Source organism: Rhizophagus irregularis, chromosome 4 (assembly GCF_026210795.1).
Source record: "Rhizophagus irregularis chromosome 4, complete sequence".
NCBI classification, from domain to species: Eukaryota; Fungi; Glomeromycota; class Glomeromycetes; order Glomerales; family Glomeraceae; genus Rhizophagus; species Rhizophagus irregularis.
Genome location: NC_089432.1, coordinates 290057 through 305400, shown reverse-complemented (window position 1 = coordinate 305400; position 15344 = coordinate 290057). Strand labels below are relative to the sequence as shown.

At 27.1% G+C, this 15344-nt stretch overlaps 4 protein-coding genes across 4 annotated transcripts; all 4 read left to right on the top strand.

The window, feature by feature from the left end:
• The first annotated feature begins 4150 nt into the window (after positions 1–4150).
• On the top strand, positions 4151–5527 carry OCT59_023445 (uncharacterized protein). Its single transcript, XM_066134695.1, has one exon. The coding sequence runs from the start codon at positions 4187–4189 to the stop codon at positions 5141–5143; it is 957 nt and encodes a 318-aa protein (XP_065990793.1). The 5' UTR covers positions 4151–4186; the 3' UTR covers positions 5144–5527.
• A 2083-nt stretch (positions 5528–7610) lies between these two features.
• OCT59_023444 (uncharacterized protein) lies at positions 7611–9836 on the top strand (the record flags this gene model as incomplete). The annotated part of the gene is made up of 5 exons (XM_025331875.2): positions 7611–7847; positions 7931–7997; positions 8095–8276; positions 8370–8697; positions 8773–9836. The coding sequence occupies 5 exons, from the start codon at positions 7611–7613 to the stop codon at positions 9834–9836; spliced, it is 1878 nt and encodes a 625-aa protein (XP_025180892.1).
• A 1324-nt stretch (positions 9837–11160) lies between these two features.
• OCT59_023443 (uncharacterized protein) lies at positions 11161–12444 on the top strand (the record flags this gene model as incomplete). Its single annotated transcript, XM_025325512.2, has 1 exon — positions 11161–12444. The coding sequence occupies one exon, from the start codon at positions 11161–11163 to the stop codon at positions 12100–12102; it is 942 nt and encodes a 313-aa protein (XP_025180893.2). The 3' UTR covers positions 12103–12444.
• Positions 12445–13600: 1156 nt separating this feature from the next.
• On the top strand, positions 13601–13876 carry OCT59_023442 (uncharacterized protein; the record flags this gene model as incomplete). The annotated part of the gene is made up of 1 exon (XM_066134694.1): positions 13601–13876. The coding sequence occupies one exon, from the start codon at positions 13601–13603 to the stop codon at positions 13874–13876; it is 276 nt and encodes a 91-aa protein (XP_065990792.1).
• Between the last annotated feature and the right edge of the window lie 1468 nt (positions 13877–15344).

Sequence of the window (15344 nt, the reverse complement as noted above, 5' to 3'; positions counted from 1 at the left end):
TTTTTATAATAATTAGTTTAAATTTATATGTATATTACATATGTTATTATTATTGATAGTATTTAATTTATTTACAAATAAAAATTTAATATTTCATATACCTTTAAATTTCTTGGTACTACTTTCTTCAAAGTCCTCAATAATAGTACTTTTTTCAAATTCTTCCTCAATACTACTACTTTCAAATACTTCAGTGCTACTTTCCTCAAATTCTCCAGCGTCACTTTCTTCAAATTCTTCAATACAACTGGAAACTAGTTTATTATTTTGTAAATTTGTTTAAAAATTTTAGAATTCTAATTGTATTAATGTTTTCACTATATAATTTTTACCTTTATCATTGCTGTGAGCCATTACTATTTTCTTTTTAACTAAAAAAGATTAAGTGAATATATTTTGTTATTAATAAATGCCTTTATTAGTATGGGTATATATGGTAATAATATTTATGCAAAATGCATGATTATATGCAAAAACGTTGATCACAAGTACAAGCATTGTATCTTTGCATGAATAACAAACAAAATTTTGCACTCAGAATGTGCGTCAATCATCAAGCTCATTGTTGTATGACAAAAAATGGCTATACAAAATTTGATCACTCATCTTCTTCTGACTTAGTAATTTCAAAGCTGGGCAATAAATTCAAATAATATGGTCCGGACATCAAAAAAAATGGCAATAAAAAATTTTTTAATAAATTAAATTTCATTTTTTTTTATATAAATCTTATTAGTATATATTCGGAAATATTATAATATCATTATTACACCAAATTGTGCATCACCATCGGATTCACTATAATTATTAGATTCTTTATTAATTAATTGGACATTTTCGTTAGCCTCAAAATATACTAAAATATGCCTTGGTATTTTAAGCACTTTTTTCTAAAATTCATTATAATCTTTAAGTTAACTTCATTTTTTAATGCATTTAAAAGTATATTTCAAACAGGCAATAATTTAGGATCTTACAATTTCACCTTTTACAACTGCTTAAACACCTTCAATTGGCTGTAGTTCATAGTAATAAGTGACATATAAAAACTTCATGATCATATTGTTTTGCTATTTTAATGCAAGAAAATGGTACCATTTTCTTGTGCATTTAAACCAGCTCCAATAGTTCTAGTTTTTGTAATTCATTTTAAAAACAATATTGACTTCCAGTTTTTCATGCTTGAAGTTGGATTAGGCCATCCAAAGTGTTTTATGTGGTGTAAATGTGCAATCACTGTACTTATTCCAGTCTAATGCAATGCTCCCAACTGTACTCTTGGTACAATTAGTGTTTCAGCAACTTACTTGCGTAATTTAAGCTCCAGATGACTTTCTTTTGTAAAATTAGCCTTTGGAAGATAATTATGCATACTTTATTATCATTAGTTTTTCGTTGTCTGTTAGTGGTATGCCACTTCATTTAAGGAAGAAGAAAGTATCATATAATAAAAAAAATTTTAGCAGCAAATTCGGGCAATTATTTACTAATAAATATATAAATCTCAGCCCGTTATGTTTAGTTTTACAAAATTTTTCTTTGGCGCAAATCTTATCCTTTTTTTAGTGATGTACAAATCTTTTTGCACCGGACCATATCTTTTATTTCCTGATTTTCAAAAAAATTGAAAGATAAACCATTTGAAACTGACATTCAAAATAGTAAGATTTCAAAATATGGCCTATCTTTTTTTTGTTAAGGGTCATAATAAATAATTTGTAATAGGTGGTAGTTGATTTTGGTAATTAAGTTTTAGTTAAGGATTCATCATAATTACCTCCTTCACTTTTAGAATCTAAAAGTTTAACATCATAAAATTTGAATAAGTATTGATGCAGGACCCCGAACAATATATAAATAGGTCATAGGAAATTGGCAAAATTTTACTATTAGCTCTACGCATTTTTTCAGGGCCGGAATTATGATAATGTCAGTCAGTTACTAAATAAAGTAATATATTTCTTACCAACGTTATCAAAATTTATCTAAAAAAGGAAAGATTTTCATGATTATTTTAGCCTATTCTACGCGTTATTTCTTGTTACCTATTTTATACTTGTAGCCGAAACCTTTTCACGTGATTTTCGACCACGTCTTTAAATCAAAATTAAGTTAATAAATGATAAAAATTAATCTCTACATCCAGCCGAAACTATAATATAAAGTCTTTGGAGTTTCAGATGGATTTCTGGATAGTTTTTAATAATTTATTATAATTAAATTACTGAAAGTCCGAAACCCTGTCCAGCTTCATAGAGGTTTCGGCTACATGTATAACCTATTTCAATATTGCTCGGGGTCCTATTGATGCTTTTATTCTTTAGAATTAAAAAATAAAAAAAAGCTAAAGTGTAATTTAAAGCCATTACCTTTAATTATATTTATATTTTTAACATCGATTTTTTGTTTTTTAGTTTTTTTTTTATCCTCTCACATCGGATCCTATTCGGTTCTAATAAATAAAATTTTATTTTATTTTTATTTTTTATTTTCACGTGAACAAAGTCACGGTACAAATTACAAGGATGAACTATTTGTAAGCCAAAAGTAATTTAAAAAAAAACTGTGAACTAAATCGCCTAATCAGACAGTGCCACCCTGGTGTGCGGAAACAAAGGGACCAGTGGAGAACCTCTCCGTAGAGAGACCCGCCCACACTAGAGTCAACTAAACTAGAGAAGCGAACAAATAAACAAAAAAATTAACTAGAAGTCCGTATTTTTCTTTTACTATTAAATGATACTATACGTAAATACTGTCAGGTATAGAATATTTTATACATTGGAGATCCATAATTGTTTTAGGATGAGAAAGTTTAATAATCATGCGCCAGGGTAGGCGGATAGATAACAGTGACAATCGATTCTGCGGCAGAGATGTAAGAGTTGTCAGAAACTGTAGAGTGGGAGTTGTTATCAGGAGGAGGTGTTCATCTCTAATAAATAAAAATATGAGCTACGTCAAGTAGAGCATGTGATCAAAAAATTTAGATAATGATAGTTGATATGTTGATCGTCAAAATCTTGACAGATGACTAAATTTGAGTCAGTTCTTGAAGTCGGTTCAAATTCAGTTTTTAAGCCCGAGAGATCCAAATTCTTTTAAATTTAAAATTGGTTCCAGAATCGAATCGAGTCGACTCCAACCCTAATTAACAGATGCCATGGAAAATGTATTATGCAAAAATTACAAACTTTATTGGCTGTTTTATTTGATGGATCAATTAATGTAAAAATTATGTGTCTTTTTACCCATATTTGTAATGTTTTATAGTAACCCAATATCTTGGTTTGATTATTTTTTTCTTTGTCTTTCTTGTCTTTGTCTTTTTTTCATATTGGTAATGCAATAACTGTAACGTGGATTAAAAAATGTTATGTATGACATTTTATTTTAAAGAATGTGATATAAGTCTACTAAAAGAAGAATGAACTGTTTTTTATTATAAAAAAGAGGAATATTTCCTCATGCTAACATGTTGAATTAAGAAGTTGGACAGAAAGTATAAATTTATTTTTGCAGATTTACACATAATCATTCGAATTAAATGACCTACATAAATGACACTCAAATGATGTCACATGAAGTCATTTGTCATTTGCGAAATGACTCATTTTGAATGACCAGTCACATTTGGGGTCACTTCAAAATGGCCATCATTTGGTAAAGTTGTGCGCAAATTACAAAAATCGCTTTAAAGAATTCCTCAGATACAAGCGTTGATGTATTGAGTATTCTGCTTTGACATTAACGACCAAAATTATAATCAGGTTGGAAGATGTAATTAACGTCCGTCACGCATGTTTTAGATTTGAGAATAAGAATTATTATTACATAAACATTTTACAATAAATCGAACCTTGAAAGAAAAATATCATGGTAATATTTAGTACTTAGCTATTATTTGCAACATATATATATGATATCATCTAGCAGTTCATTTTTGTTTTTATAGAATATTTGTATATAGACATATAGTATATATCATCTCTTTTTCCCGATTTACAAAATTTGTGTAACATTTCAACCCTATCATCATCAATAAACTGCGGTAGTTTAATGAAATCATAAATTTGATCTACGGTATGTCGATTCTTGTGCTACTATCGTACACTTAAATAAATATGTTGTGGATCATGAAGAAACAGGTTTATTTATATTTTCTGCAGCAAAATTTTTTTTCATAATGTTCGATAAGACTGAAAGAGAATTATATTATTTTAATAAAATGAATATAAAAGAAATAGAACCAACAACTCAAAATATTAATGAAAGAATATTTGAAGAGGATTTAAGTATTATGGTTGATGAAGTAGTTAATCTTATTCTTAAAGAACTAAATAAAGGAAGGGATGAAAATGTACGAAAACAAATTGTTTTTGATTATGTTAATAAACATAAGACAAACCCACAAGAGATTTACAACTGGCTTATTAATAATAATCAACATAATTCAAATTCTATTTTTTTGCTTGGATATTTTAATTATCATGGAATTGATATTAACACTGACATGTCAAAAGCATATGAATTATATCAAAAAGCAGCAGAATTAGAGAATGGAGCAGCTCAGTTTGAACTGGCTAATATGTGTATTGATGGAGAAGGTTCTGAAAGTGATTATGAAAAAGCTTTTGAATTAACTAAAAAGTTGGCAAAAAAAGAATGTTCATGTGGAATGAATCTGCTAGGATATTGTTATGAAAAAGGAGTTGGAACTGATGTTAATAAACAAATTGCATTTGAATTGTTTCAAAAAGCAGCAGATTTAGGTAATATACGTGGAATAAATAATATAGCATATTGTTATGAAAAAGGAATTGGAACTAGTGTTAACAAGAAAAAGGCATTTGAATCATATCAAAGGGCAGCGGATTTAGGAAGTGCTAATGGGATAAATAGTTTAGGAATTTGTTATGAAGATGGAATTGGAGTTGATGTTGATAAACAAACGGCTTTTAAATTGTATCAAAAGGCGATAAATATGGGAAATCATTTTGCTCTATATAATCTTGCTTTGATGTATGAATGTGGTAATGGAATAGAAAAGAATGTGGGTCAAGCAATTTATTGGTATGAAAAATCGGCTGAACAAGGAGATCTAGATGCTCAAAATAAATTAGAGACTCTCAAAACGAACTAGTTATATATTTACTAAAATATATTAGATTGTAAAATTTTACTTTACATATTTACAGTATACCTTTATTGTGCAAGTTATTTTAGATGATTTTGTATTTTTTTTATTATACATTTATCTTATATATATTTATATAGAAAATACTATTAGTCTTGCATTACAAATTTGTATTCGATGTAGTATCTTTAATAATCATATATATGACTTTATCCACATTGGAGATTGGCCAGAGATTAGGAATTTGCTATTGAATATTATATAGAAGTACTGGAAGAAAATGATTAAAAATTTCCATACATGTTTAAAAATATGATATGCAGTCAATATTTCAAATATTTCGAATAAAAGATTTACTAGAAATGGGACCAATTAAAAAGTTAACCAATTAATATAAACTGTAACCAACATATTTGAGCCGTAATTAAGATATTGGATGCCTAATTAGAATGCATTCTTCAGATTCAAATAATTCACTAATAATAAATAACGTGAATAAAATTCTTTTCGAACTTGAGATATAAAATCTTTAAACAAAAAAATAAGTCAAATGCGATAAATTGTTCGTTTATAAAGGCTATTTTAACATAGTATATATTGATCAGAAAATGCTTAACATAAAGAAAAGAATGCCGAAAATATTGTTAAGTTGCTTAACTTCATTTAAGAGTTCCTTTTCTCAATTTTTGATGCAGTAGTATGTATTGAGTTTTTTTTTGTTATTATGTTTCTTTTTCTCTAAAAAAAGCGGTTTATTATGTTCTTTTTCTTTAAAAAAAAAAGGTTTCTTTCCCTTCTTTAATGTTTCGATCTGGTTTGGACGGTTTTTTTTTTGTTTATAGTCTTCTTTAAATTCTAGAAAAAAATCATCGATTCAATTTTCTTGATCATAATGGCTTAATAAATAAAATTTTGATCTATACGAAAATAAAAATGATTTGCGAAACGATTATATCTGCTGAATAATTAAAAATGAATATTACTTAAAAAAACATTAGGTACGGTCGAGAACTTGACACAAGATTTGCTCTCCTTTTTTATCGAAAAAAACCGTCTATAATTAATTTACCATTATAAACTAATTTATTTTACTTTTTGTTTTTATAAATCAACGAATCATTAGTTACATAAAATAAAAAATAAGCTAATTGTATTATCTACAAAAGTAAAATCACGAAACGCGACCGCTTCACCTTGAACAGTAAGCTCCGAAAACAAGAGGTTTCTTGCTCCATTCAGGATACACAACTAAATAGGGATACTTAACTAGGCGCTTATGTTATTCAGCTCCTACACGGGATATTGTTCTTTTACTTTCTGGTGAAGGTCCCATGCGCAAATACGTATGCATTTTTCGCGATAAGCTGATACACTTAATTCTGGCCGGAATTAGCTCATTTCGGCCAGCATTATGCGGAGCAGCGCATCATCTGATAACCAAAATCTATAAAAATGTATTAACTAAAATACAATTCATTATATATTTTAAACTGGCTTTAAATCGTGTGTCTTTAAACAAATTTTGTTATACCGAATTAATACTTCCTATTATATATTATAAAACATTTGATTTGTCGAGCATTCCGACACAACGATCCAAAATTGCCTAACATGAGGGCTCATTATATTAAGTTCAGACTATAATTAATAATTGTCCGGAGAGAAGCGAAGGACTATGTCTACGCAATATGAAAAATGATCAATCACGTGAGTTTCCTGTCCCTCACGTGAAGTCATCCAATGAAATCGCAAATCTGAGTTTTATCTTTTTTTTTCGCTCCGGACTTACAACGGTTTCCGTTTTCTAGTTAATAATTAGAAACTACTTACTCTTTATAATTTTACTAAAAAAATTATATTGTATTTAAAATTGATGAAATTTTGCATAGGATTTAATAACTTTCAATTTATTTTCAACCGTTCTTTCCGATTCTAAAAGTATGAAAGAAATTTTTTGCGAAGATTATGCACGGTTCTTATTACTTCCTTTCTATAATATATTTTCAGGAGAAATAATAATTTATACTAAAATATACGAATACTCCATACTGAATGTATTAATTATGTAAAAAACTTGACATAGAATGCAATTTCAACACAAATTTTGATAATTACACTACTATTAAATCAATCATATAGATGAATTCAATTTGAATTACGTAATTAAATTTCTTAATCTTAATTTAACTATTCAATTATTGCTTTACATATATGTTTTTATTTATTAATCTGCCAATAGTAGCAAATGAAAAAATGATTTACATTCAGCTGCAGAAATTGATCTGCGGTAACCGTAGTAGTACTACCTACCGTACGTAAATAAACATGTTGTGCTATTTTTACATTTATTTTCTTGCTACTTATAATACCAATAAACGGTTTTGCTTTAAATCCCTTTCATATTCATTTCTTTCAATTATTTTTTGTATAAATTCTAAGATTATTAATTAATCGTTCAATTTAATACATCACAATGTTCGATGATAATGAAATTCAAGTTGCCAATAATTCAAAAGAATGGATTAAAGAAGTTATTTCTAAAAAGCATATAAAATATTACGAATATATTCAATTTCACAATATTGAAAAAATTGGTAATGGCAATTTTGGGAAAGTTTATCGTGCAAAATGGAAAAATTCGGAACAATATATGATATTAAAATCTTTCTATAATTTTGACAATGCCATCGTAAAGGAAATTATACGTGAGGTAATGATAAAATATGATTTTTTCTTTTTATTAATTTAAATAACTGGTTTAATTGAACATTTATATTATTATTTAAAATTTAGTTTGAACTTCAAAATGAAATTGGCTTTCATAATAATATTATTCGTTTGTATGGAATTACAAATAAAGGTATGTACTGTACTATAGAATGTTTAAAATCTTTTCTAAATATTTTAAATTACTTTTATAATAAGTTTTTAATCAATATTTTGTAATTTTAAATTAGAAAGCAAAAATGGACAATTGAAATATTTATTGGTAATGGAGTATGCTGATGATGATTCACTCCAAAATTATTTGAAAAAAAACTATAAGAAACTTATTTGGGAAGATAAATATAAATTATCATTTCAATTAACATTTGTTGTATCATGTTTACACGATAAGGGAATCGTACATCAGGATTTGGTAAATTTATTAATTTAATTAATTCAATTTTTCATGATTTCAAATAATTTTAAGATTTATTTATATATGATATTTTATATAAATTATAAATAGCATTCCGGTAATATATTGATTCACCAAAATACCATCAAATTAGCTGATTTGGGGTTATCGAAAAGGATCGAAAAGGCATCTAAACGAGAATCTGACTTAATTTGTATGGTTCCTTATATTGATCCAAATAAGTTTTTAATACAATCATACTCATTAAATGAAAAGAGTGATGTTTACAGCATTGGAGTACTTTTATGGGAGATATCAAGTGGACGACCGCCATTTAATGATAAATTATATGATAATAATTTAATTACGCAAATTTTATTAGGTTATAGAGAAACAGTTGTTCCGGATACACCTACTGATTATTTTAATATATATACTGGTAAATATAAAATTTTTGATTCCGTCCATTTTAATCATATATCATTTTAATTTTTAAATCTTATTACATTCTTAGAATGCTGGGACAGTGATCCAGATAATAGACCTACGATGAGTCAAGTAATTTTCAAATTGAAAAATATTATATCAAACCCATTACATGAAGAAACACCTCAAATCATTCAAATCATTCAAAATTTTAATAAAATTGATATATTAGAAATAGAACCTTCAATACAAGATATCAATGAAAATATATTTGAAGAAGATTTAAGTAATTTGGTTGATGAATTGGTTCAGCTTATTTTTGATGGAGTAAATGAAGGAAAAGAATTAATAGTAAGAAAGAAACAGCTTTTTGATTATATTAATAACTCTAAGACGAATTCACGAGAAATTTATAACTGGCTTTTAAATAATCAAAATAATTCAAATTCTATTTATTTACTTGGATATTTCAGTTATCATGGAATTGAAACTATTGTTAATAAACGAAGGGCTATTAAATTATATCAAAAAGCAGTAGAGTTAGAAAATAGTGTAGCTCAATTTGATCTTGCCTATATTTATATATATGGAAAAGATGCTGAAAAAAATTATAACATAGCATTTGAATTAGCAAAAAAATTGACAAAAAAAGATTATTCAGCTGGAGTAAATATGTTAGGATATTGTTATGATGGTGGAATTGGAACTAATATTGATGAATTAAAAGCCTTTGAATTATATCAGAGAGCAGCAGATTTAGGAAATTCTAATGGAATAAATAATTTAGGGTGTTGTTATGAAAATGGAATTGTAGTAGATGATAAACAAATGGCATTTGAATTATATCAAAAGGCTGCAGATTTAGGAAATGCAAGTGGAATGAATAATTTAGGGTGTTGTTATAAGAATGGAATTATAGTTGATGCTGATAAAGAAATGGCCTTTAAATTATATCAAAAGGCAGCAAAATTAGGGAATGATTTTGCTCAATATAACCTTGCTTTGATGTACGAAAATGGAGATGGAATAGAAAAAAATGTGGAAAAAGCAATTTATTGGTATGAAAAATCAGCTGCACAAGGAGATCCAGATGCTCAAAAAAAATTAAAAACTCTTAAAGAAATTAATTATTGGTTTGATTCTGATTTTTAGTTATTATTACACATATATCCGTATAATACTTCCCCCTTAAATTAGTAATACCCATGTTGTAAAACCCGGGTATAATAAAATATAGTAAATTTAAATTATTGTATCATAACTCTCCTATTAATCCTGGGAAATTATTTCCTAAGCTTACATTATACCACTACCAATATCCAATAAGATACTACCAAATTTTTATATAAGGTATTTATAGAATACCCATAGGCAGTGTTGCAGATAATAGTACTTATTTCAAATACCATATACACTTTATCTTAAAGTTTTATCATCCTAAAAGTGTTTTTTTTTAATACTGTAAATTAAGTTCAATACGAAGAATGCAATTTATTCTTCGCCACTTTTAATTATCCGACTGTGATAATGCACTGTAATAATTATTTCACGCAGCCGTGAAAATCATGATATTCCACAGTCAGTGGCTGTGAAATAAACTTTTTGTCCAATGTTGATAGACTTTTTATTTATCTTTTTAAATAAATATGCAATTTAAATTAACCACATTATTTATTTAAAATTTATTTAATAATATAGGGAGTAAGTTATTTAAAATTCTATTACTAACATATTTATATAATATTCGCATATAAATTAATCTAACTAAATAATACATTTTAATTGTTAAGTTATAAATTATTTACCTAAGACTAGAGTAATATAATACTTTACAAATTTCTTAGTTTGTAATTTAATAATTCTTACTTTTATATCCTATCCAGCAATTATGATTATTACATGATATTATTACAATTTAAAACAGGGGTCAATACCATGTATTCGTGAAAACACTTGCAAAAACCACGTAAAGCCATATATGGAATGATATTGTGATCGTAAGAAGGTAAAGGGTCAACAAGTCAACTTAACAAAGCAATTGGGAAATTTTTTTTTTTTATAATTTATTAAACAAATCTATTTACGATATATAATTATGACCATTTATCGGTTTCGCTCCTACTTCCATCGATTCTGGCTAGTGAACCGGGCCCAATTGATCAACATCTAGAATTTTTTGATTTGTAATCATTTGTAATCATCCGGACCCATGTCTTCTGCCGTCATTATAATTCCACGTCGGATCCAATGGGAACCTGGTTAGTATAGCCCATTTATCGCCTAACAGTTACTATCTTCAATAACTTTGTGTAACCATTCACATTTACTGTGACGAGTGTGACGACTGTGACGCGCTCAATGAAATTGATCTACAGTATGTCGGTAACTTGTGCTACTTTCGTACATTTAAATAAATATGTTGTGATCGAGAGGGGGGTTTTTTTTTGTTTCATGTAGTTTATTTCATGAAACTGAAATGCAAGTTAATAGCGAATATTATAAAATAGATGATAATCATCCCCAATTATTAAATAAATGGAAACTTGCTTCAGACAACATAGATAATAATTTATTACATGAAGGATTACCTCAAGTAATTCACTATTTTAACAAAATGAATATAAAAGAAGTAGAACCCACAACTCAAAATATTAATGGAAATATATATGAAGAGGATTTAAGTGTTGTAATTGATGAATTAGTTAATCTTAATTTTAAGAAGATAAATGAAGGAAAAGAAAGAGTAGTAAGGAAGAAGCAAGTTTTTAATTGTATTAATAATTATAAGACAAATTCACAAGAAATTTACAACTGGCTTATTAATAATCAAAATAATTCTAATTCAGTTTATTTACTCGGATATTTTAATTATAATGGAATTGAAATTAACATTGATATGCAAAAAGCATTTGAATTATATCAAAAAGCAGCAGAACTAGAAAATGATGTAGCTCAATTTGAACTGGCTAATATGTATATTGATGGAGAGGGTACTGGTTTAGATTATGACAAAGCTTTTAAAATCATTAACAAATTAGCAAAAAAAGAATGTCCCTGTGCAATAGTTCTGTTAGGATATTGTTATGAAAAAGGGATCGGAACAGATATTAATGAACAAAAAGCAATTGAGTTGTATCAAAAGGGAGCAGATTTAGGAAGTTCTAGTGGAATAAATAATTTAGGATGTTGTTATAATAATGGAATTGGAACTGAAGTTAATATGCAAAAGGCATTTGAATTGTATAAAAAGGCAGCAAAATTAGGAAATGATTTTGCTCAATATAACCTTGCTTTAATGTATGAAAACGGTGATGGAACTGAAAATGATATGAATGAAGCAATTTATTGGTATGAAAAATCAGCGGAGCAAGGAGATCCGGATGCTCAAAATAAATTAAAGTTCTTCAAAAATAAATAAATTATTTATACAAAATTAATTTTAAGAGTATGAATAAATACTTTATTATATTTTTTAATAATTAATTTTATAGCTGGATATGTATAGTTTGGTGTGATGATTACACTATTTATAGTTTAAGCAATTCTATCGATTTTATAGCATACGTCATATTCTTAATATTGCTGATAATCAGCTAGTTTTACAATAAAAATTTAACTTATATTTTTTTGCTAAATATTTTTAATTGATATCTTAATTATGTTAAACAAATGTGTAATAATTTATTTCAGATTGTAATTTCCATTGGTTTGTCTATTGAAAAAAAGAATAAAAAAAATATAATAACCTATTTAGTCCAGTCAAATTCTTATTTCCGCAGCTATAATTAATATATAATGTAAGGGGTATTTCCCAGTAGAATTCATTTCATAGTACAGGAAATATAAACGGGAAAATTTTTTAATTGTAATGATTATATAAATTATTTATAGCATTATTTTCATAACAATAATAGTATGTAAATTATTGTTTAATAAGAGAAAATAAGTGTTCATTATGGTTATATTATTGATTCTGGAAAATTATACGTAATATTAAATAACAAAAGTTGTGTAATTTTATTTTTAATCAGTAATGAATTTAATGAAAATTAACGATTGATTTAAAATTGCAAGAATAATGAAGAAAATATTAATATCAATAATAAAATGCAAATTTGACTTTAAAAATAAGACAAGACTTTATCAGACGTAAAGAAAAGGGACCCAAGAAAAGTCCTAATAAAGAGAAAACCTAGACAGAGAGAAGATAGACTTAAAAAAAAGATGATGATAAAAAAAAAGACGAAAAAAAGAAGATAAAGAAATCATTCATGACGAAACCACACCAAGATTATGTAATTTTTTCTCGTGAGTAACTTTTTATTCATATGACTGACATGAGTAATTAAAGTCCAAAATGGTTGGGCTAATTATTTCATACTAATAAGTAATTATATTAACTGAGTATTATTATACAATTAGAATATGACGATAATATTAATTAATTTCAATCTTGAACATTTATACTATTTTGAATTTAAGCTATAATTAAATTTAAAAAACAAGTCAAGTTACAATTATTGAAAAAAATTGTATTGGGACTTAAAGTAATTCATGAATCAAATTTAACTTATGGTTATTTTCATGATGGTATACAATGAGTTATTTATTATTGATTATGTAAACCCATAAGTGATTTACAGGACTCTAGTAATAAAGTTGATAAAATTTCGGAGTTTTACCTTATATGGCGCCTGAAATATTGAGAAAAAAACCCTATATTCTAGCAAGTGATATTTATATTCAATGATAATGTGGGAATTGCTTCATTTAAACAAGAAAGCACATGATCATCACCTTAGATTGAATATTTGTAAAAGAAAACGTCCTGATATTATAAAAAATACACCAAAATATTATGTAGTTTTAATGAAAAATGTTGGAATTTAAATCTTTCCAATAGACCAACCATAATAATGCTTGAAAATATTATATCTGAATGGATTAGATACATTGATAAATTTTATAAAATAAACAGGAATGGGAAATATTTATATAAAGTACCTAATATTGATGATCAATTAAAAAGCGATATACTTGAATTTGTAGAAGTAGACAAAGCTTTAATGCAAGAACAGGCAATCGTTCCTATTGTACAATCTCATTCACAAGCATATTATACAAGTCACAAACTTACTGAAATTTTAATTCAAGAAGAGACTCAGGGTCTTGATTGTATAATTGTAGATTAATCATTCTACTATTTATTTTATTTGTTGGATTATTTTACCAATTATATATTAAACAATAAATATATTTATTATGTACTTTTACAATTCTTACAATAAAATTATTAATACAAGTATGCCAATTTTTATAATAAAGTTTATTTATATTTTTATTCTCATTTGTTAGCATTTATCAATAAAATTCATTATCACCAATGTTAATCTTTTAACATCATATTAAAAATTTTATCAATTACAATTAAAAAATGGTCTAGAAAATTGAATTCCATCTCGTCTTACAATCCAATTCTGGTCTATAATTTCAAGTCCTTGTTGTGCAGCAAGATTAAGAATATGGACAGTACAACGGTAGTGTTTAAAAATTTGAGAGTCAAGTTGAGTAATTAATGTAATTGTTGTCAAATCGTTCTTCCACACACACGATCATAGCCGATTCATTATCAGTTGTAACTTGTAAGGGCCAAAGTTTTAAAATTATTTAAAACAATGTTGCAATATTAATTCCAGTGTGATGTTTAGTAAAGGATATGATAGTATCTAGTAAGAAATTCTGCAACTTCTATTTTTGATCAATATAATAAACTGTGAGCCAAATTACTCGTCCACATGTCAACTGTAAGCGCAATTTTTCCTGGAATTCTGATCGTATTAAATTTATTTACAACCATTTCTTTAAATTCTGTGTTAGGAACCTGATATCTTGAATTAGATATTTAAACATATAAAAAAATGGGGTTTTTAAACAATTTGAAATGGTTGTACTAGGTCGGAATTCTATTTTTTATTGATCATGATCATCCATGATCTAACGTCATTTTGATACTTTTTCTGTATTTTCCGTTCGTCTTTACCACAAAAAAAAAAGGTAATCGGGTGAGTTCGGAGCTTCGGCGGGTCATTATTATATAATCATGGGTCATCTTTTGTGTAAATTTACGAAAAAAAATATAAATACCTCTTTTTTCTTTTTGGTCTCGTGTCTTCTCTTCTCTTTTTTCTTTAGGTCTTTTTTTTTCTTTTTTTCTCTCTCTATTAGGATTTCTCTTCGATCCCTTTCCTCTTCCTTTGGGTATGTGTGTGGTGGTGGTATGTGTATGTTTGTTTTCCATCGCTCTTTTCCTCTTCCTTTCCCTCTCTCTCGTCCCCCATCCTTTCCCTCGCTCTTTCCTTTCCCTTTCCCTTATCCTTTCCCTTCCTCTTTCGTCCTCTCCTTTCCCCTCCCCCTGGTGCGCCTCGACGTTGGTGATCAGATGGCAACAAATTCTTGGCTAGCAACGATAGAATGGAGAGATACTCAACAACTCTAGCGTCTCCCAGAAAAAATGGTAGCCGGAATGATTTTCAGGTAACGCTTACGATAAAAATTGTATATCAATTTACAACAAAGAATTTGCGACTATGATTCCAATTTTTAATATATTAAAATATTTTTAATACGTGTATTATCATTAAATCTTGTCCCATTTTTTGT